Here is a 24,224-nt window from a genome sequence, read left to right as displayed (position 1 = left end):
ATCGTGCATATTGAACTTTAGAATTTGTTTGCAGTAAAAAAATAAATAGAACTTGTCTCTGAAGTTACTCAGAAGACTATGTATTGCTCTTTGTAGTTAAAGGAAATAATTTCTTTGGTTAGCTTTGTTTTTATTCTTTGTGTTTTTTTACTTTAGTCACCTAAAAGAGGCAACATTTTATTTATTACATTTGAACAAAGGCACATGATACTTGCAAACTATTAACATTTTAATTAACACTTTAGCATTAGTTTGTCATGAGTTAAAATTACAAAGAACATGAGAAATCCCTTCAGGTTTTTGTAGCATTTCAGGTTATTGTGTTCCATTATTGGCTGTAAGTAAATAACACTTGTAAAAGGAAACTACTGGTTTTGAAGTTGAAATTTGAAGTTCTTAAATGTTGTTGCTGAATTGCTCTTTGCAGGTTTTTCATATCTTTTTGCTGGTTATGTTTGTTTTCTGCTATACAGAGATTGATTTGTTGCTTCCTTTAAATACTTCTGTATGTCACTTGATTTAGATAACAATACAGAGCAGAGTGACTGCGCAGAAACCAAACCTGGCAGTATGTGTACAAGCTCCATTAGCAGTGACCTGTGACCAGTTCGTCTTTGATGATTTAGGTAAATTATTATAGTACCATTACAGCTATTGTATCATATTACTTTTTCTGAGAATGTTTGAAAGGTATAGTCCAGCCTCCATCAAGTGCATTGCTGCAGATGTACTGCAGTTAAAGCAATTACAAATTTGCCTTGCCTGCACTCTGCAGCTTCTAGATTGGTGGAGGAAGACACAGTAGAAAGGAATGGAGTTGCTTCCTTGATTATGGTGTGATGCATGGCAGGTGAGGAGAGGCAGGGTGACAGCTTCATGATGGAGAGAAAAAAAATCAGTTATTCTGTGGTACTTTTGCTGGGGCACTTTGTTTTGCTGGCAGTTCTGTCTATGTAGAAATGGCACTGCTGAGCTAAAAGCAGGAACAGAAAGCTTGTTCACCTGTGGACAGTCTAGCATATGTTCCCAACTTGGCATCAATTGTTTGGTGATTCTAGTGTTTTTCCAGCTCTGTTGATAAGGCTGCAGGTGGAATTGCCTTGAAGACTAAGTGGAGCTAAAGACCAGAGAAGTATGTCATGCTGCCTCAGTTGGGACTGCAGACCAATTCTGCTCTGAAATATGCAGTAATGAAACAGGGCTTAACTGACTGCTGCTGTCATCTGAAAGGAGAATTCTTATGTTTTATCAACATGTGACAGGAGCAAAGGGCTGATGGCTTTGTAAAATATTAAAATCACAGTATAAAACTGCATTTGTTTTGATATTATCTGTGTTCAGTGTGCTGAATTGTTTTACTGGTTATGCTTCAAGATAGTTATAAGTTGGAGAGACTAGTTTGCCTTTTACAAATTACGGATTTAAAAAAACCAAACATGTCCAGTGATTTGATAAAGGTGAACTGATGAAAACAACTATCATAATTTAGTAGGATATTTCCCAAAGTGCTAGAAAATGTTGCTTTCATTTGGATGCTCCTATTACTTGATTTAACTCTGTATTGTTTTTAGAACCAGATTCATCTGAAACCGTGGTCCTGTCTGTCTTTTTGAAGGGGAGTTGTTCTCCATCAGAACTAGAAGGAAGTTGTGTGGTTTCATATAGTACACCAACAGGTAAGCCACTGGAGGTTTCAAATTGATTTGCCTTTTTTGAGTTTTTTTTCTTTACGTATTTCTTATAAATGTTCTTTTGAAATATACTGAAGCAGTAGTAATAAAGAAATAGTGTGTATCAGAGTCTAGCCTTCAGTTTTAGTTAATGTTTTATGTAGCATCATTAAATGATGTAATTGGTCTTATAGAGATAAAATCATGTGCTTATGGCTTAGGAAGCAGCTGTACAAGCTTTCCTACCCTGTCCTATCGATTTGCTCCTGTTCTTCGCTTTAAGGGACCACCTTTGGGAGTGAGAAGTTAATTACATCTTTATGACTCTTCAGCCTTCTGGGCTGCCAGCAAATGTGACAATAACTACCTCCCCACAGACGAGATTTTAATAAGCATTGGGAGTGATTGTCCCTCACTACCCTTTTAACAGTTGAACATATTCATTCTAAACAAATAAACTAACCCAAAGGAACAGAAACTAAGTAGTTCTGTTTTATAATGCCTTAATGACCCTAGTGATAGAATATGTGAATTTACACTGCTATCCATAACTGAAGACTGATTAGCTTAGTTTTCTACACACAGCCTTGTGAATGTGTCAGGTGCCAGAGAAACTCTATTTAGGCAGGGATTCCACGTTAAGTTAAAAGCAGCGTAAACTGGTTTAAGCTGTCTGTTCTTCACTTCTCACTGCTTGGCTTTGCTCCTGCACCTCCTCCTCCCCTGTTGTGCTTATGCAATCAACAGTTATTTCTCAGATAGATTTGCTGATTTGGTTCACTGTGCAAACACAGAGCTGTGCCAGTGCAAGTGGAATGGTGACATGGAGTAAGTTGACTGGCATCAAAGAAATGCATGTGGAGTCAGGGCTTCTGTGAAGGGTGGTGGTCTTGAGTACCTTATCCTGTGTAGACATTTTTATTTAAGCATTTACTTCACATCACTTCTCACTTGAAACATTGTGTTTATGATGATAGTCTAGGCTATGTGATGATTGAAATGTTTATTTCTAGACAAAACTGAAACTCATGTTTTTAAAGAACTTGATCTTACCCTCTGTAGACAAGGCTTGCAGATATGTGCAGAGGGTGGGAGAGGAAAGGATGCTCTTCCCTTTTTTCTTGGGAGCCTGCACAAACAGCTTGTACAACTTCAGTCCCTCTGTCTTGTGACTCTGCTTATTCCTTGTGAATGAGATGCTGTACCTTCATAAGTATCCAACTTAATGATGTGGCTTTAGACAGGTTTTGTGGTACGAATGTATAGGTAGTATATATACTTTTGAGTATCTTGGATCCTCTGATTTTGAAAGCTTGCTTTTTGTTTTCCTGGTCTTGCTTCTGTGATTTTGCTTTGCAAGACCAGAGTATCAAACTTAAAGGGTATTTCTCACCAGCAAATGAAAGTATTATTTCTTTCAGGTGATACTAGTTAAACTTAAGCTTATATTTTAGATATTAGGCTGGATTTTGCAAGCCTTTTGGTTAGGGAAGTAAAGAAATCTTGTATCTTAAGTATATTTGTTTATATGCAATTAAAAAAAAATCCCCAGAAGACATGACATCTAACAGAATTAGGAAACTGTGGAAGAAATTTTAAAAACTTACTTTTAATGGTAGAATTTGGAAGACTTCTAAATAAAGCAGCATAATTAAGATCTTGCTAAATTTTGGGGTATTTATTAATTATTAAGCTGGTATAAATCTATTCCATTACATTACATACACATACTGGTGTTACTTCTACAAAGCAATCAAATCCTTAAGTGTAATATACTAGTAAACAAAAGTTAAGTGCCTTTGTGACTTCATTTTATCTGAATAGAGACTTTTTCCCCTTTGTTTGTTTAAGATATCCATATTTGTGGCCAAATCAGTGTTCAGTGTATCTCTGTGGGATTCATACAGCTGAAGGTTTATGAGTCACTTAGTTGGATGGGATTGCACTATTGATGAATGTGGCCTCATGTCTGCTTTTTGGCTAGTATTATGTCTTTATGTATTGTCTACTTAACAAACGTGGCTTAAGTTCTTTAAAACCTGTTACTACATTTCCTTTTTTTCTTATTTGAGTAACATCTTATGTATCCTTTTTTTTTTTTTCTTTTGTTCCATTGCTGGTTATACGGTAGAGCTCAATCCTGAAGGTGAGTGAATGGAAAAAATGCAAAGTTCAAATGGTTTCATGAATGACAGCATATGCTGAATAAAGCAGATTTGGAACAGAGTTATTTTACCTATTATTTCTGTAAGTTCTTATTATCCTTGGTTTGACCCCATGAAGCTGTGAATATTTGAGACGATTGAACGTAAATGAGGCTTAGACATAAGAAGACAATTACCCATGGGGAAAATAGAAAGTAGTAAGTACATTTTTTGTAGCATGTTGCACTTTCTCATATGTAACATAGGAATTTTGCAAAGTATTTGTGCCTTGTGCATTGAGATTGGAAATGGAAAACACAATTGTATGTTTTTTCTTTACTATATTTTTAGCTATTTTTTTCAAGTTTCAGCAAGAACTTAGGCAGCTAAATTATAGCTTTTTTGGTGCAACTGAAACAGCTATTAAGGATTTGTAGCTAATGCTATGCTGTTTGGACTGACTAGCTCCGAGAATGATGTCGCTTAACATCTCTTCATTCCAATTTCAATTGGAAACATCTTATTCATGGCTAAAAGGCTGCTTTCTAACTGAGAATACCAGCAGGACAAAACATAGCTGTGATTGTGATAGATGTGATACCTGCAAAAGGTACAATTAAAAGACAAAACAGGACTGGAAAGTTAGCTTATGTATAGCTAGACTAAAAAGAGAGAAGGATAGTTTTGCAGTGTAATTGTGTACATGTGTTGAAAAGGTACAGTCCTTGTAGGGGATATTTTACTAACTTTAAAGATATATAAGTACAAATATCTTCATGTTTCGGGGAGGGAAAAAAGTTGCTTGTCATAGATTTATAGATCAACCAAAAGGGTGTTTTCAGTTTTGCAGTTTTCCTAAACAGAAGCTTTACATATAGATGTATGTATATTTGAGTCTTGTTTTTCAATACTTATGCTCTTATGAGCATACTAAATGAAGTAAAAAAGCAGATAACTGCATTAACGGTTCCTTTCCTTTTCTGGTTTCTGGATGTTTTGGGGGACCTTGAGGTGCCATACAGGAAATAGATGCTTGAACCATCTCAATAAAATACTATTTTTGGCAAGAATAGCTATCACCATGTGGCAGTTTTCTGCTATACAAAGTAATTTTAAAAATTATTAAAAATACAGTAAATATATAAATAAACTATTTAAAAATAAATGTATATAATTTGAAAGGGTAACATTCTAAAAATGAAGACTTGAATTTTGTTTTAAGAAATTTTTACTCCAGATGAAATCCTGATGCTGAAGAGAGTATTGTGGAGCACAGTAAACTTTGCAGAATTATCTGGGACAAAATTTATTTGGGTTACTGTGAGGTGCACTGGACTGGTTAAATTCAAGGTCATCAATACCAGAAGAAGCATACATTCTCTGAATATTTAACATCCTAAATTAGAGATCTGAGCTTTAATGTTTTATGTCATGTACATCAATGTTATGTTTCAAATATAATTAAGATGAATGCACGAGTACTTTGGAAGTGAAATTGTAACTACAGTGCATGTAACTGTTTTATTACTTTTATCAGGTAAGTGCATAGTATGCCTTTAAATAGTAGTAACTTATGAGATAATGTTACAAAATTTCTGTTGTGTTTCAGATTAGAATAGAATCAGAATTTTTTTTCACATTTTTTCTTTATTACAGTGCTAAAATTGTATGTTGTGCAATGTATTGTAACTGTAGATGAGGTGAGATTGTATTACTAGACATACCACCAAAGGATTGAGGAAGTTCTGGCTCCCACACTTTGCTACTGCTTTGTGTTTCTTTACTACCATTTAAAATTCTGTAATACTCTGAAAGCATTTCCCAGCAAGAGTTTTTCACTGTACTGATAAATTTTGTTGAAGGTTTTTTGTTTTATTTTCTTATATATAGTTGTTTGGGACTCATCAAGTAGAAATCTCCCGAGGCCTCTCCCAAAGCCAGATATGATTTGATTTAGTTTTGATTTGACCTTTGTCTCAAATATTGAACAATTATGTTTATGATGAGGCAGACTGAGAGCAGACTATCTAGGAAAAGCTGGTTTGAAAGAAGAAGAAAAACATCTTGTTTTAAATATAAAAATATTTCAAAATGCAGTTTTGAAATATTTCAAGATACAGTTGAGTGAATCATTCTGAAAGGTCATGGGTATATTGTCAAGTATTTTTTCAGGAATTTTCCTTGGAACCCAGGGATGTCCTAGTTTTGAGGACCTGTCTTAATCTTTCTGCTTGTTTTACACTGATTTTGCTTTTTTACAAGCTGCTGCAGAGTAGTTACTTGGAGGCATTATAAGCCAGCCAAAAGATGTAATGAATTGAAACCAGAGGGATAAATCTGAGCCTTCTAATAACATTTTTCGCCTGAGATGAGTCTTAGAAATAATTTTTCATTGCAAGAGATCAGCGAAGCAGCAAGCAAAATTGTTAGCAAAAATGGTTGCTTGAATGACTATTAAATGGTTGAGCTCTATTTTTATACTAACCTGCTAATCTTACATGACTGATATCCTCTGTGTAGCTTTCAGTTTCATGATTTTTCCGTCCCCATATAATCTGTGACAGTAACTTACTTTATTCCCTCGAAAAATGTGCTTTGTTAAATTCTGCTGAGGTGAGTGGGGGGTTAATGTTTGAGTTTCGTGGGTTATTGGGGAGAGAATGAGTGATTGTTGCTATGGCATTAATACTATTCTCAATAAGATGAATATTGGTGCCTATAGTGATGTCTGTACCCAAACAAAACAAGGTTTTCCTGTTAGCTGCTTCATCAAAAAATCCTCCTAAAAAAAAACATAACGTGGCTTCCTAAAAGAGCAAGAACTCCGTATTTTATGGCAACTAGCACTTTTACCCTTCACATAGAACATACTGGGCAATTCCTGACATGCCGATGATTTTAAACAATGTGTATATTTGAGCAAATTTTCTACACATTCTAAAGAATATGTTTTCTAAATGTTAGTGTTAAAACTCCCTCTTTTCTTTTGCACCATTCTGATAAAATTGCATATGATATTAGATCCCAATACCAAAGGCAGTAGCCAGTTTGTTCTACAGTTCTATTTTGTTATGATGCAATGAGTTGAAAGATAGAATTTAATATACCTTTGGGTAATAATCTCAATTAGATAAATTTTTTTTCTAAGCCACAAACCTCTGACAGATGATATGAAGGTTGTATAGATGATATTTAAAAGTATAAAAAAAAAGAGTAAATGTCTTCTTAAAAATGATTTAGTTTGTGATATTCCTGATGAAAACATACATGCTTTAATTTTGTGTTTGAAGCATCATGAGTAATCACACAGCTGTTGTCTCTGTTAGAGTAGAATAGTTTGTCTAGAGCATTAAAGAAAATGTTAATCTTTGCTGCATGTTAATTGGTACAAATACAGGTATGCAGTGGATTTGGCTAATAACTCTTGCTTTCCCATTCAGTTGAAAATGTTCACCTGAAAAGGTAATTAGAAGTATTCAAATTTAAAGGTATTTTAGGTACAAAATTTAACAAAAATTGACAATTTTACATAGTTTTTGTTTTAACATATTCCTTAATCACATTAAAAAAATCTTGTTTTACCTCTTTGAGGACACCAGTATGAAGTATCTTGTATTCAGGATACAGATATGAAAGATGAATTTGTGTTCTTTCGTTTTAGGAATACCGAAAGTTGCACAGTGTAACTTCAGGCTGCCTTTGCGGTTAATTTGCTTTCCAGCTCAATCTTCAAAAGCAGCAAACCACAAGCTAACTATTGATACCAATAAGCCTCCCATCAGTTTTCTCACCATATTTCCAGGTAGGTTTTTAAATATGTCTATAGAAGGAAATGTGTTAGGAATTCCAACAGGAATTGTTTGTCTGTGCAAAGTAATGAGGTAATTAACAAAGCTAATGTTAGAATGTTCAAAAAGTATATTTTGAAAGAAACAATGTCATAATATTTCAATAATAATCCATCTGGGCTAGTGTATCTGTCTCTGGTAAAACTGCAGATTTCTTTACACAGTGGTCATGATAGACATCTAATTTTTATGTATCCAGAAAATCATTTTACATAAAATTCTATCAGTGGTGTTGTAATGGGGAAAACATGGGCATTCATTTGAAAAAAGATAAGCAGGGCAAAGCAAAAGTGGTAAATATTGTATGTAAGGGGTACAGTTGCTTTGGAGGAAGACTTGTGGAGTTCTTGATGCATTGATCTGGAGCCTGATCTTATTTAATAATTCCATTAGCCTTCTTGGACCAAAAAGAAGAAATGTACTTAGTGATATTTTCTGATGCGCAGACCTCAGCTACGTTTTATATTCAGGACAATATTAAAATAGTATGAAGGAGGAATTAGGTGCCATTTAGGACTGGAAAAAGAAGAATGAAATTGGGTACTATAAAGTGTAATGTTATGAAAATAATTTCAGCTGTAATTATGTGCTCATAATTTGGAAGATAGAGAGGAGGGGGAAATTACCACAGGAATTCTCTGTGGTACAATAAGGTACAATCATAAGCAAACACATAAGAACTGAGGACGCATTAGGCAAAATGTTTCCATGCAAGAAACTAATATCATGTTACTATGAACTGGCACACTGAGTGCTGGTTGCTGATATTAAATAAAAATTAATTCAAACTCAAAAGTGTAGAAAAAGGCTATGAACATTATCTAGGGATTTGAAGAGGAGAATTGAAGTGACTCATTTAGCTTAATAAAACACAGGCAAAAAAAGGGAATACAGTTGCCTTCAGTAAATATTTTGTGGCTGTGTCATGGATCTAGATGATCATATTAGCACAAGAATAAATGAATAAACAGGGCTTATAAAGTGATTGTGAAAAAGTTCAGTCTGGCAGTGACTAAGTTTCTGAACTTCAGGGTTCTGGAACAGTTTTCAGAGAGCCGTATGGGCCAACAACTTTAATATGGTATTTTTAAGGAGGAGCTGCATCTCTTTTTGAAAAGCTTATATAGTACATTTGTCTGAGAGCAGTGGAGCAGACATGATTGGTGTTTTTGGTAGCATGATTTTCTTCACTTTGAGAGTAAATATACCTTTTCTCTCAAAAGGGTGTGCTGTGTAATACTTGAAACAGAGAAGCTTTTTCTCAACTGTCTAGATTTTGGCGTTTTAATCATAGGTAGGCTTCCATTATGGCTAAGCAATAATGCTTTCAGAATAGAGCATGATATTTTATTTTTAACATAGGGATGCATTGTTGAAAATACAACACAAAGCATAGGCCTAATGTATTCCAGAAGAAGGTATTAAAACCTTCTGACTTCTGTTCATCCCATTTTCAGTGATGGGTGGGGGGGAGGTGTGCAGGGAAAGCAGCATGCTGTTTATAATGTGATCTGTGAAGGAACTTTGGATTCTTGGTGTACTCAATAAAAATTGTATCTCTCCTACTCCCCGTTTTGCCTTATTTTTAGGGGAAGGTGGGAGGAGGGGTGACATGGAGTAGTTTTTAAAATATGGTACTCTAAAATTGAGCCTTTTAACCTGGTATGATCCACTACATGGAATGCAAAGAAAGGTGGGCATGCATGGACTTTGCAGAGTACCTAGTTTTAGCAAGCTAGATGTTTGTAGTGCTCTGTGCTGAAAGCTGAAAAAAGAGTGCACTTAAACATTTTTCATTGTAATTTCCACATAATTTTTGCATAAATATCTGAATTAAAGGTGACCTTGCCTCCAGTAAAAGGTGATAGTCTTTTGGCTGTACACTAATCACAGTTCTTTTTAGATGGTACAGACTGAACCTCTGAGAAATCTACCTTTTGTTTCCAGGCTGGAGAACAAGAAGTGTGCGGCTCAGCTTCTACCTGTGAATGAAGGGAGGGTATACAAAACTACTGCTGATGTTCTTTACTTCTGAGCCCTAAGAAGGCGGAGCAGTCTCCTTCGGATTGCCTTTCCTACATTGCTTGTGCAAATGTTCAAATGGTCCTGGCTATGGCTTAGGGTTTGTTGAATACCAGTGTCAAATTATAGAAAACTCTATTTAACTTTCTCTTTCAGACTTTGTTGATCCATCTGAGGATGACCAGGCAAATGTTCTAGGATTTCAGTTTTTAACTGGTTCAAAAACCACTCTTCTTGCTTCAAAAACATCACGTAAGTGCTATTAGTATTAATGCAGAAGAGGCCTGCTCATCAGTTAATATATGTACAATGTGAGAATGCAGATCATACAAAGAAGGATAATCACTGTATGAGAATTAATGCAGGAGTTTCAAAGTGTTAACTGACTGTTTCTTATCCCCTCTAAAGTATCTAATTATGTTACTAGGGAAGGCACAAAATTTTATAACAAAAAATAATACTCAAAATATAGTACACTACAGTGTCAATTCTCTGAAGAAACTGGATTTTCTTCAAGTTTTTAGCAATGGTTTTATTCATGAAGTAATACTGTAATTATAATAATGGAAAAAACCCTCTTTTCCTCAAAGGTATATAAACACCTCTGTTTGGAAGTAGTCATTACTGGAATTTTTGAAAGGGATTAAAAAGCAGGTTTCTAACTCTCCACTGACTTTCAGTAATCCTTGACTTTAGGCATCAGACCCTACTTTACTTGTTTCTCTACATCTAAGTAAATGCGGGTCTTTAGATGCCTGTTTATCTTTATAAGTATAGGATTATGGATTCAATATCCTTCCTATTATGACTACAGAATGTATGAACTTGCATGTAGATATGCTGTTACCTAGTCCAGTGTCTCTCATATAGGGCAGTTTGTAAATTAAGTAGTTATGTTCCAACCACCTGTGAGTTTGTGCTCTTTAAAAAAGATTGGTTCTTTTCATTTTGGAGAGTTTATGGTCTTGCCCTGTACAACTACTCAACTTGCTAAACTCTTTTTGGCATGTGCATTGGAACCAAATCAGTTCAATTGTGTTTAGCATTTTGCATGCCAGCAGAGCACAAAGTCTTCATTTAATACAGCAGACTAACAAATTGAAAAGCTAGAATACCTATTGTGCATTCCAGAGAATTCAAATGGAACGCTGTGTGAATGCTTTATGAAAACTGTTTTGAGTGAGAAATCAGAATCTAGTTTGTTGATGCGAAATTCTTTTGACACAAAAACAATCTGCCTCACTGTTTTCAAAAATCAGTATTCACGATGGGTTGTATAAGTATTTGTGGCATCAGCTGTGAGCTATGGGATAATATTTAATACCTTTTCAAATGTAATCAAATGTGTTAAAAACAGAAACCATCTGGAGAGTAACTTTCATTGTACCGACAATCACTTTACATTTCTAAGGTTGAAACCCATTTGTATTGGTTTGTGTATGCATTATTTGCATGCTGTTTTATTGTTAGTTGGTTTTTAATATTTGTTTAAATAGTAGATCTTAAACAGCTTTAACTAACTAGACATGCAATGATAGTTTCTAAAAACTAAAGATTTAAAGGATTTATAAATAACTATGGGGGGTTTTTTTGGATTACAATTTAAATCTTTGTTTTGGACTTTGTTTTGCATAGTTGCTAAATCTGATGCTGTGTAAGGGACAAATTTGTGTCTATGTAATGAATGTATTTTAGCTTCTAGTGAGGCTTTACCTTTTAATTCCCCCACCCCAACCCCTCAAGCTTTTCCTCTCAGTTTTTTTTATTCACTAGCTAGGAAAGATGCTTGCAGTCTTACTGTAAACTTTCCCACACTTTACTTGTGAAGTTCACTTTACAAAGGAGATTCAAAATACCTGTTTCTCTTAGTGTGACTACTCATTTGTTGTGTTTGGGAATTAGAAAACAAATTAGTTGTTTAATGCCACCTTCTATGTTAGCAGCCTGTTTCCAGCATCCAGTACATGCATTGCATTGGGTTGGTTTCAGAATTTCTTAGGGGGGTTTTCTTATTTGAAATGTTACCTAAGTAAAACTTATTAAAAAAAAAATTATAAAAGGTCTGACACTCAAGCATAATTCTGAATGTTTTTATGAGCAGACACTATCCATAATACAAAAGCATTGTTTGGTGGAGTGTCACGATACCAAAATGATTGTGCTTGAGTGGACAGATCTTCTATGGAACTAATGAATGCAGATGAAATTATGTATTATTTGGGAGGTCCTTCATCTGCTATGTAATTTAACACTGATTTTATACTTTGTAAAAGTGCGTATGCAACATTATCATTGTGGAAGTGTTCTTCAAAAAGAAAATTGTATGTGTAGATAAATAGTGACTGAAAGTAATGGTGTTTCAGAAAAGTACAAAAGTTCATTGGGACTGATCAATCCTTATTTCTGGTTTTCCATGAAAGAAGTTAATCTTGGACAATGGAAGAAGACATCTTTTTCCATATCCCTTATCAAATGGACCTTAAGTTCTAAATGGGAAGAACTGCATGTAGGAATGAAAGTCTCCAGGTTCAGTTGGGTTTCACTGCTAAAGCTGCAAACATGAATAACATCTGTTTTCACATTTGTTTTTAATTGTATTACCTAATCCATTTTGAACAGAGTAGTAATTGAAGATGTTACTTCAGCCTGTTACCTCAGGCTTCTTCAGATGCTGCGAAGAAGCCCAGCCTGAAGTTCATTTTGACAGTTAATACATATTAAAAAGAAGCTTGCTCCATGTAGATTAAGGTTTTAATTTTTTTTTTTCTGAAATTTTTTAAAACTGTCTTTTAATCAAAGTGTAAAGAAGGCTTGACTGCTAATTGTGGGGTTTTTTTTTCTGCTGATGCGGGCTTCCTAGTTGAGAAGTGAACTGAATCTTCTAGACTTCCTTCAGATAACCTACTGGCAGGGCAACTCTTCTTAATGCAGGTTGTGCTAGCTGGACAGTGTTAAAAGCCTTTGTAACCTATGTAACCTATTGGTGCTCCTCAGTCACCTGCTTTTCTGTATGAGAATTTTCTGAAAACCTATTATAATTTTTTGTAACAGAGCTTATTTTAAGAAAAAGCTAACAAAAGTTGGTTAACTATTATAAAAGCACAGGTTGAGCAGAAGCACAGTTATTTCTTTAGTTTTTTTCATTGTATTTCTGTTTAAAGCATGTGTTTAGTACAACTAAAGATTCTCAGTTTCCTACAGTTTCTAAATCTAATTTGTCTTTTTTGAGAACTGGAAGATCATGTAAAGCAAATTGCTGCAATGCTCTCTACTCAGGCCATGGTAAAATTAGATTGTGTTTGTATTGACCAAAAAACAATGTATGGAAACTGAAAATGCATTTTGGAGGAAATTAGTTTTATCCATTTTAAACCATTAATGTATTAGATATGCCAATTATAAATGGAATGACTGTTGATTTCGCCTGAAAACATCTGAGCTAATTTCCATCAAGGAAAAATCACTTAAGGCAAAGTATGATGATACATCTAACTAAGTCCAGCCATTACACTGTGAGTGTTTAAAAAATGGATATTAAGTTGAATGTTATCTTTAGCAGATGGTGTTCTTTTCTTTAACAGGCATGTTTTTAAATAAAACTTGCTTCTTTCCTGTTACACTGTAAACAGAATTTGTCATTCTCTATTCAGTGGAATACATATCCTGGGAATGATGCCAGTGGTAATGTCAAACAATCTTGAATTACTAATGTTGAGAAAATTTTAAATAAGTACATTCAAGTTCTAAAGAATTTTGGTTGATTTGATTTACTGTGAACCTTGTTAACAAGGGCAAAAAAAGAACTATTTTGTATCAAACCCAGCAACTCTTTTTCTTCATAGCTCTATTTCTATCTATTCTTTTGGATAAGGTATTGGTAGATGATTACTGAAAAGAAATAAAGAACTGTTGTTTGAAAGTGTTTATCTGGAAAAAAAATAATATTAAAATGCTGCTATGATTTTCCACAATGTTTTCCTCTCTACATTCAGTTAATTCTGATTTCCTGGAAATTGAAGGAGAGGATTATATAAATGTGGACTAAAAACAACAGAAATAAAATCTCATCCCACTAGCTTGATAATTTGAAATTCACTAAAATGTGCTAAGTTAAATTAATTTGCTGGGACAGATGCGGGCTAACAGGATTTGTTTTTTCACTTCAGACTATATTAACACTTTCATTTCTACACTAAGCCATTTTTACAAAGCCATAGTGTGTAGATGGATAAAAATCACCTTCTACTAATATTAGCTGTATTTAGAGTGAAGCATAGCACTATCAAAACCGAGTATTGTTGTCTGTGACTAGTTAGAGTAATACTTTTCCTACTAGAAGATACCCTAGGAAGTTGAGATGTAATAAAATTTATATTGAGTGTATTATCTAAAAACTCAATAACTGTTTCCAAAAGATGTTCAAGATTTTAGGCGGATTGGAGTGGGTTTGTTACCACTGTTATCAGATGCTTAGGATGCTGTGCTTTGGTCATGGTTCAAAGTGAATTGAACCTGATTCTGCCTCCAGCTCTCAGAAAAGCTCACTAAGGTTGTGTTATGGCAGAGAATTGCAGACAGCCTGTTGTTATGACTTAATATAATCCAGTAATTCTCTTGTTTCCTTATTATGGCAGTTCTTCATAGCTTTTTGTTCTTCATGAACAGGCCCATACTCTGAAGTAAGTAGTCCTGAAGCAGTAAATACTTTTATTTTGTGCTACAAAATTGCCTGTTAAAGTTAGGATAAAACAGAGAGTATTTAGGACTGATGTAAATAAAATACAATTATTTCTTTAGCACTAGTGAACATGTATCTCATATGAAAATCTCATATAGACTTTGGATACAGTTAGCAAGTTAAATTTGTGTGTTATCTAAACTATGTTGTGTAGTGAATGTATGTGGCTTAAATGTGAGTTTATTAGTCTTGTATTTGTTCTTGTTTTCAAAGAACGATATAGGATCCAGAGTGATCAGTTAGAAGACCTTTGGCTGATAACAAAAGAGCTCATGCTTCGACTCGAAGAACATTTCAAGAAGCAAAACTGCAAAGATTTTGCATGTACTTTTTCTGGTTCAATTCCCCTGCAAGAATATTTTGAACTAATTGATCGACATTTTGAGGTATGTTACATAATATGTGAATCGTTAATGTTCTGCTAGTTTAAAAATTGTATGTTGTGCTATGATTTATCAGATTATAACTATAGCTATCACAGGCATTTGTCTTTCAGAAAATAGAAAGCTGCATCTAGGATAGTGGTGGAAGAAATGTCATCATTTATTTTTTAACATACAGAGTATGCCTTGCCTCTGAAACAGCCCTTGTGACTAGCAGAGTGCAAGTAGCTAGTGCAGTCTGCAAATGATACAAATTACAGTACTAGTATTTGCCCTTCTGCTCACTGCCTGTACAGAAGCCATGGGTTCTTCATTCACTAATGTCATGTTAGCTGTAAAATTGTTTCTAAAATTTGTCCCTAGTTTTAGACTACTTTACTCTTCTGTAATAATGAAGCCATGAGCATTTTTGTTTTTTCTGAATCATCCTGGTAATTATATAAAAAGTCCCTTCAGATTTAAAAAACTGACTGCCCTTGTAGAAGTAGCATTGGAGACTCCAGGGAGTTTACGAGACCAGATATAAAATAAATTTAATTACTTTTTCCTGTTTGGTCATGCAGATGACAATGAAAAATCTCCAATAGTTCAGCTAGCTTGTAGAAATAGCTTATTGTCATGGTTTAACCCCAGCTAGTAACTAAGCACCATGCAGCCGCTCACTTACTCCCCCCGACCCAGTGGGATGGGGGAGAGAATTGGGGAAAAAAAAAGGTACAACTCATGGGTTGAGATAAGAACAGTTTAGTAGAACAGAAAGGAAGAAACTAATAATGATAACAATAACAATAATAAAATGACAACAATAATAAAAGGATTGGAGTATGCAAAACAAGTGATGCACAATGCAATTGTTAACTACTCGCCAACCGATGCCCAGTTAGTTCCTGAGCAGCAATCCCCCCCAGCCCCACTCCCCCCAGCTTCTATACTGGACATGACGTCACATGGTATGGAATAGTCCTTTGGCCAGTTTGGGTCAGCTGTCCTGGCTGTGTCCCCTCCCAGCTTCTTGTGCCCGTCCAGCCTTTTTGCTGGCTGGGCATGAGAAGCTGAGAAGTCCTTGGCTTAGTTCAAACATTACTTAGCACCAACTGAAAACATCAGTGTGTTATCAACATCCTTCTCATACCTAACTCAAAAACAGCAGTATACCAGCTACTAGAAAGACAATTAACTCTATCCCAGGTGAAACCAGGACATTTATAAAATAAAATATATGCACTCCTTCCCCCCCGCCTTTCCAGTAAAAAAAAGAGAATAGCTATTTGAAAATTTCTATTAAACTTGTGTAACGGACAAAACCAGCAACATATGTATGTAAGAGTGAGGCATACTATTGGATGTTCTTTCATGCTACCAAATTTTCTGTGAGGTGGAGCCATCGCCACACAGAAAGATGGAAGTTGTAGCTGGGATTCTCTGGGATGTTTTAGGGAGTCAGCCTAGATCCATGTCTGTCTCTCAAGCACATGAGTTATTCTGTTAGTCTTTCAACTAATTTGAAATTCAATAGTTTGGGTTTTTCTTCTTAGTGACTGGTATTATAGAAATACCTTAAACATAGGCTTCATTAGATTGTATGACAAGCTTAAATACATTGAAATTTGAAATATAGGTGTGATTGCTGGAATGCTCATTTAGGATCTTATTATGTTTCAGCTGGCTGAAACTTTCTGAAGTTTCTGAAATTTTAGAATAATTATCTGGTCTAAAAAATATCAAATGATCTATCAAGGGGATCCTAATGGTCCCATCCCTGTTAGTTTCAACACACTGTTTTTTGGCAAGCTTGGGAGAATTTTACCCAAGATGTCCCTTCTTTCTTCCTACTTCTAGAAAAGCTGCATAGTGTTTCTTTTTCTCTTAGCTTCCCTGAACTGTCCTTCAATAATAATGTAGTGGCGGAATGGTACATTTGCTTATTTTTAAATATAATCTGTTTTCTAAATTTAGGAAACTTAATTTTTCTGCTCCTTTTGGGGCACTTTAAAATGGATGTGTGTCATAATGCTCACATGTGGAAAGCTGTGTGACTTAATGTTTCTTCTGATAACTTCTGCTAGTTACAGCATGTCAGTTGTGCACAGGAGTCCCAGCTTTTTGAAAGGACTCACCTTTATTTAGTGATTTTTGTGTTAGAGGCATGTACTAGAAAATGCTAAGGTGATTAAAAGATAAAATAAGAGTTCTTATTATCTGGTCATTTGATGTACAATGTTCAAAGTTTTGTGAACACTTCAAGAGAGTTTTTTTGCTATAGCTGATCAGTATATATAAAAAGAAAACGGATTTTACTTCAGAAAAAGACAATAATTCAAACAGTGCAGAATTTAGTTATTCTACTTATGCTTTAGGCAATAACCATTTACTTTCTACTGCAATGAATATCAAGTCCAATACACTGTGTGTATGTGTCATAAATAGCACACCAAACCAAGAAGAAGCCTTCAAATCCTGGTTGTGAAATTTCACTCTTGTTATTAGGCTTCTTGATGAGATATTTATGCTTTTTCACAGATTATTGTGGCTGTTGAAAATTAGTTTTGTTTTCCATGGCAAATGATCATTCTTGAAAATGTTAATAAGCTTGACGAGGGGTGTAAAATATGAAACTAATATAAATGACGTTATCAGATTTGAATAATACACACTCTCCCAAAAATTCTACTATCATTCTCCCATTTCATTTGGAATGTGCATACGTAATGTATATGACCCTTAACCTGAATTCTTGAAAACCCCTAAATTGCAGCTACGTTTGAATGCTGAAAAATTTCAGGAGCTATTATCTGAAAGGGCTGTACAGTTTCGAGCTATTGAGCGGCGATTGCTGACACGATTCAAAGACAAAACTCCTGCTCCTCTTCAACATCTGGACACCTTGCTAGAAGGAACGTTCAGAGAGGTCAGTACAGTTTGATTATGAGCCTAGCATTTCTTTACGTTGTTGGTAAAACTTAGCTTGAAGAATATAAGCTATGCTTTCCTGGTTACATTTACCATCCAAGAGACCAGGAAGCAGTAATTTGTTTAACCTAATATTCCCTGTAACTTTCCAGATGATTTGCAATGGTTTTATTTAATCTGCGACCACAAAATCTTTACTCCTGGATCACACCAGCTTGACAGCACATAATTCTTTCCTAACTTATGTTGATAGTGTAAATATTTTATAGTTCATGTGAAAATATTTTATAGTTCATAGCTTGTGTAAATATTTTATGGTACACTGTAAACTGGTGGAATGGTTTGGCTGGTGTAACATTCACAACAAAATTGTCTGAGGCTGACCATGTCCTTCCTTATGGGGATTTTATGTTCTAATCATTTCAGAATGCGATAGCTGCAGAAGAAAAATGTTTTAAAAAAATTCATTCCTAAACCATCCCCATACTGGAAGTACACAAGGAATAAACCAATTTTTCTTCCTTTTCCTGCCTCAGCCCTGCATTGATTTAGAAAAACCTTTTTTTCATGATGTGTCCCCTTTGCTAAGAAGTTACTTTATGTGTTTTGTGCTTTTCTGTTGGAGGATCTGATTTTACTTTCTAACATGCGTTGTTAGAAAAGCTGAGTCACAATTAGATTACTTGCTGGAAAAAAACCCTTACCTTTATGTGCTGTTGTATATCACAACTAAAAAACAGATGTGTTAAGGAAAAATATTTTTCCTTACTCTTTGCTTTAAGAAAACATTTCTCTAAATTGGAGAAAACTGCCTTTCCATGTATGATTATACATGAGTCAGATTTGCCTTTATTTCAGTCTTTACTGTGAATGAGTTAACTATGAGATGGTTTAAGTTTGAAAGTGGAGGTTTTCTGGTAACTTCAAGAAATACTAGGTACTGTTGATATAGAGATGTGATTCTTTAACAATTTGAAATGGCATGGCTAAATAAGCCCTAAAGATAAACAAAAGTGAGTCTCTTGCGTCTCTGCTTTTGCTGTGTAGAACTGTTGCCTTTAAACTTAAAAGGAACTGGGATGGGTTTGACAGTTTTCTTATGCAGTTGAATTGAAAGATGAGTTCTGAGGATATGACAAAAATCAGGTGGTTGAAATAAATGCATATTGCAGATACTTATTTTAGTCCCTCAAACCAAATTAGATGGGTGCATTTCTTAACAATTATTGTTGTAAGCTTTTTTAATTAGAATTAGTGTAGTTGAAAGGAGAATGAGGAAAAAGATTTCTTTCCAGGGAACAAACACATTTTTCCACATTTGTTAAAACTTTGGTTTAGGCAAGTTCACATTTTTCTTGGTAGATTTCCTTTGTCATTTTCTTTTGTTCATGTGAACCCCCTTGCAACAAAGAAACGTTGTTATTGTTAGTACAAACAAAAGTGTAGTAAAATAGTAATTGCCATAGAGACCGCACTGCTGCATATGTTGTTTTGAAAGTGAGAGCTGTGGTAGGGTTTAATATTGTTTCTTTGCTGTGTGGGTGAAATGAAGTTGCTCGATGATGCATTCCCTATATTAGAAAAGACCTTGTTTTCTTTAATTCAGTATCATCATCTGTCTTTATCTGAACAAGTATATCTAATGCAAATACTTGGAAGTATTCAAAATATGGTACATGTGTTTTCAGTAACGGAATAATGAGGTTGGATAAATACGAACAGTATAAAGTCTCGCTCCAAAAATTCTTTTAAGCATATAGCCTTTTTGACATTGGAATTAATATGATTGTATTTTTGAGAATACTGCTTTTCAGAAGAATTGTTCAAACAAGTTGTCTCTATTTTTCCTTTTGGAAAGTTGTCTGGTTTGAGCACCATGGTTGTGTTTAGTAGTTTTCTTAATGCAGAATGCATTCAATGAAGAATGATGATCCATAGACTTTTAGTGGAATGACTCTTATTTGCTTCAGTGTAATTTGGATTGAACTCTGAAAAAGTGATGTAGAAGTTTTAGGTTTTTTTGTAATAAATATGATAAATCCCACAAAAAAAAACTCTGTTAGAAAAGAAATTGATTTTTACTCTCTTAGCATTCTCCGAGAATCTCATCTCCTCTCTTATGTTAAATATTTTTATAATGAGAAAAGAAAAATTTACATTGCTTTATCCCCTCATTTTTCACCAAAGAAACTGTTAGGTACAAAGAAAGGTTTTGTTACTTTTTACATTGGGTTTTGCAGTCAGAAGGGAAATGTACATGTTTTGGTTTTATAGTATATTCCAAATCTTTTCATCTAGAACACGAAGGAGTTTCCAGTTACTATGAGTATGTGATTTTATTATACTTTTTAACCCAGACTCCCCAGCATTTGGGCTCTATATGAGTTACATTCTTAATAGAATAACTATTATAGCTTAGGATTTTTTTTTTAAATTGAAGCTATAATGGAGCTATAATGTAACTTCTCCAAATCCACGGGGATATAAAGGTGCCTCTTATTGCTTCCCTTATTTCCTTGCATCAGAACAGTTATACAGCAGATATATAACCTTTTTGTGAACAGCCTTTTAAATACAAATCAAATAATGGTGAATATTCAACTCGTGTGGTTTCATTGCCTAGGTGTGATACATACCTACTTTAGACTTACTCTGTACAGTTTGTTTGCCCACCTGCAAATTGTTATGAATTGCTGAACTGATTTGAATTTTACAACTGAAGTAGATTGTAAATGTTAATTTTCAGATTTTCAACTTCAAATAAAAGTTGTGTTTGTGTGATATGTAGGTGGATGTACAAGGTGTGTCAAACCTATAGATGCCAAACCACAGAAAATTCATCAAGCTGCATTTGATTCTCTGGTAAAAAGCATTTCTATTTATGAACTAAATTTTTGTATTACTCCTTGTACATTACCAACATAGCAGGATGTATTTAGTGCTACAGTAAAATTACTAATGGGTTTACTATAAGGAAACTTTCACCTTACTTTTCATCTTCACAATAACGGAGAAATGTATAAGCAGGCATCAGTGTGTGCAATGATGAAAAGCTTGCTTATAGTTTTATAGTCCTGTTTAATCTTCTAGACTTTGTCTTTCTGAAGTAATATTCTAGGTCTAAATAGATTTGAATGACTATTAACAACAGTTAACAAATAGTGACATCAGGTATTCCATTTTGGAAGGAAAAGAAAAGCTGTTATATATGTAGTAGCCTTGTATATTATATTAGAAAAAGGGAATATTATTCTTACAATGTTTAGGAATGATTTGTAGGAAGATGCTATGAAAAGAATGGAAAAATCAATTTGCAATAGATTCTATTTGTATGCCTATGAATTAATTTCTTGATTTCAGGTTAAAAAAATTATGAGTGCAATTGGATGTGCTGCCAGCTCTTGTTCTAAGAAAGGAATTTAATTAGATAAATTTAAAAGCAATTGAACAGTAGTTGAGATTGCATAAATGTTTTGTAGTTTAGAGGACTTCAAATATTAAATGAGATTGCAGGAAATTTTATAGTAGCTGGTGTAAATAGCATGTACTTTGTATAATGCTCAACTAGTAGAGTTGTTATTGTTTGAAAGTGTAATTTAATAATCTTTAATCTCTACAATGTGTTTCCTGTCATATTAAAAAAAAGAAATAATCATAGTTTGACAGTAGCTGCAGGTGCCTGCCCTGGAAATATAATTTTCATGCATTGACTCTTGACATACATTATTTGGGTTGCCAGGTACAAGCTGGAATTAACAAGTGTCATAAAAATCAGATGGTTCAATTCCTTATTTCAACCCACATGTATTTCATCCTGGTGAATCTAAGCAATTCTAGCTGTGTCTAGGTGTAAGCTGTGTTTAACCCTGTAACCATGTTTAGAAGACTACTGCAGTTACGTTCTTTTAGGGAAAGAGGAAGATGGATGTATTTTAAATGTGGGGTGGAGTTGTCCTAGGGCACTAACTGTTGCTTAACCAATTTTAAGTACTTAAAACATGAATCTGAGAGAAGATTGAACAGTTCAAGTTTACAAAAACATGTAATGACAAAGCAATCACTTCTACCTTGCATTGTATTACAGTAAAAGATAGCAAAATTAAGACAAATCATGAATCAAACAGATTTATCCTATATCCCCACACTTCCACCATCATATATAATAGGCATAGCTCCCTTCCTATTCTTTGATGCCACTATTGCACAGTACCTCAGGTTTCCCCATGTTCTGAAGCTTCTTCATCCCCACCCTGTAAAACCACTAATTCATTTGTGCTTCCTAATATTGACATCTCAGGTTTTACCCATGGCCTCAGCACCCACCATCAGTTGCTTTTTTGTGCACTGTCAAGCCAGTGCACTAGTGCTGACTGGCAGTAGCCACCTAACCAGACAAGATGGATGATATCCCCTGTCTCAGTAGAAATACTAATAGTGTCTCTCCTCTCCCAGTCTGCTAATTTAGAAAATATATAGAGGAACTTAATGATTTCTGGATCTTCGTGTCACTGTAAAATTTTGTGTGGTCATTGGAAGTGGCAGTTACTAGGAATGGACTGACAGAACAAGTCCCATATAAATGGTCAGCACAGTTGCATAACCTGAGACATCTAGGCTTAATAACTACATGTTCTACAACAATGGGTCCTTATTTTTGAATTGGTGATACATTTTAGCTTTTCTTTCTTTAAGATACTTTATAAATTTGAGAGTGTCTTTCCATTAGTAAGAGGACCTAACATGGTTTTCTAAACAGAACTGCTAGAACTAATTGATACTGCAAGTTTATTCCCTTTATTTTCTCCTAATTCAGCTATTCTGTCGTGGTCATCTTATTTATACTATTACTGAATAACCTGTCTCACAGAAATACTTGGCTGTAAGCAGCAATAAAGTGGCTTCAATGTAATTTTCAGATCTTGCTCTGTGAACAACTAGAAGTTGTTCAGTTCATTCTTCTGTGTTTAGTATATGGTTTGTTTTTATCTTGGCTGGTCATGGTCTTGCATCTTGTGAGTTCTGCATATGAATTGCAGAGATTCACGCACATAGGAATTTTTCACTTAAAAACTCTGCTTGAAACAAGGGGAAAAGTATTCAAGTAGTCTTTCAGATTTCATGATGTGCTCACAGGTTACAGTTTACGGGGAACAGGAACAAGCACAATTCCTACAGATTTTTTTCAGTGTAATCTCCCTCATTTGTTCCCCTTCAGCATTCCTATATCGTTTATCTTGTTCATACAGCTAGCAGCACTGGAAAGTAAGTGTAGCATTTCACCATCGGTCTATTAGAAGTGGTCAACAAACACAATTGCTTCTAGGTAGAGATACCATGACTCCTCATTTAGAATAAAGAAGGCAATTTCATCAGGAGGATCCATTTTAATTCTTTACACAGCAGTAAACTGTGTAGGAATGTGTTACCTGTGACTGAGAAAGCTTTATCCACATGTAAGGGTAGCCATTTTCCCTGAGATATGTGATGTGAGCTGTCCCTCACATATATAGCCCTGGATGTTAGTTGGGGATCTTGAGCATTCAGTAGAGACTTCTGGAGAAAGAGATGAATTTTGCGAAGGTTTTGGAATTCAGATGTCTCTAGATGAATGCACTGGGTTTTTTAATTAGTAGTGTCAGGGGAGTTGCCCTTTCTCTTTCCTATGACAGTTTTGGAGAAAGGTGCTTCTAATATTTTCAGAACTTTATGAACTTCATAACACAACTGTTTCTTTGTCATAGCCTAATTTAAACAGAAAGATGGAATATTTCATGGTTTTGAGATGGAATTTAAGCAATTGTGCTATGAGTTCATGCCAGCTGCTAAAATTTAGGACTGGCCCACAGTTTCATGCCACAGCACAGGATTGGTATTTAGGTACCCTTATGTTTGTTCTTTGTTTATGGATAACTCTTCTTGCAACTGGTTTGATCCTTTTGGAGCCCTTCAATCCCATGTTATTTTCAGAGTGACATTGAGTAGCCATATTACTTGACAGGATCTGTTCTAGTCTTGAAAGTTGACATGTAAATAATCAAATCTAAACCTAACTTTGTAGCATTCTTTTTCTCAAAGAAAGAAAAAAAAATTGGAGCAACACCTGGTTAAAGCATGTAGGATATGACTTGCAGCTTTGTTTAAGTTTACTCGAAAATGCATACACAAAAAGAACAGTCAGCTCATGTTAAAGAGTTAACTAAATATTTTTTTAGAAAAGCATCCAGAAAGAGAAAGCTATGATACAATAGACTTTCAAGGTTAAATGTATGGAGAAAAAGCAAATCTTTTGTATCCCTGGACATAATTTAGGAGCCCATGGGAAATGCACTAAAAGTTTATGTTTCTTGAGGTTTCAGCAGAATGTGTAATTAATCTGAATTTTGGACAGAACTTAAAGGAACTTAGAATCCCTTTGAGCACATCTTACTTAACAAGACAATTGTGAGGAATATTCACCCTAGTGCTGCTGATCATGCATGTTATATCTCTCTTTCAATCTGGTTTGTGAT

The 24,224-nt window shown here is 34.6% G+C and overlaps 1 protein-coding gene across 1 annotated transcript in view; it reads left to right on the top strand.

Annotated features, from left to right (window-relative positions):
• Positions 1-24,224, top strand: part of BBS9 (Bardet-Biedl syndrome 9) — a 162,814-nt gene that overhangs the window by 64,111 nt on the left and 74,479 nt on the right. The window contains exons 13-19 of the mRNA XM_010568001.1: positions 524-626; positions 1,572-1,676; positions 3,802-3,816; positions 7,476-7,616; positions 9,841-9,936; positions 14,636-14,808; positions 17,561-17,713. Coding sequence (XP_010566303.1) covers positions 524-626; positions 1,572-1,676; positions 3,802-3,816; positions 7,476-7,616; positions 9,841-9,936; positions 14,636-14,808; positions 17,561-17,713 — 786 coding nt within the window. The remainder of the gene's footprint in view (positions 1-523; positions 627-1,571; positions 1,677-3,801; positions 3,817-7,475; positions 7,617-9,840; positions 9,937-14,635; positions 14,809-17,560; positions 17,714-24,224) is intronic.

Source organism: Haliaeetus leucocephalus, unplaced genomic scaffold (assembly GCF_000737465.1).
Source record: "Haliaeetus leucocephalus isolate CR32 unplaced genomic scaffold, Haliaeetus_leucocephalus-4.0 Scaffold234, whole genome shotgun sequence".
NCBI classification, from domain to species: domain Eukaryota; kingdom Metazoa; phylum Chordata; class Aves; order Accipitriformes; family Accipitridae; genus Haliaeetus; species Haliaeetus leucocephalus.
Note: the sequence above shows the minus strand (reverse complement) of the source record. Positions and strands in the feature narration are given on the sequence as shown.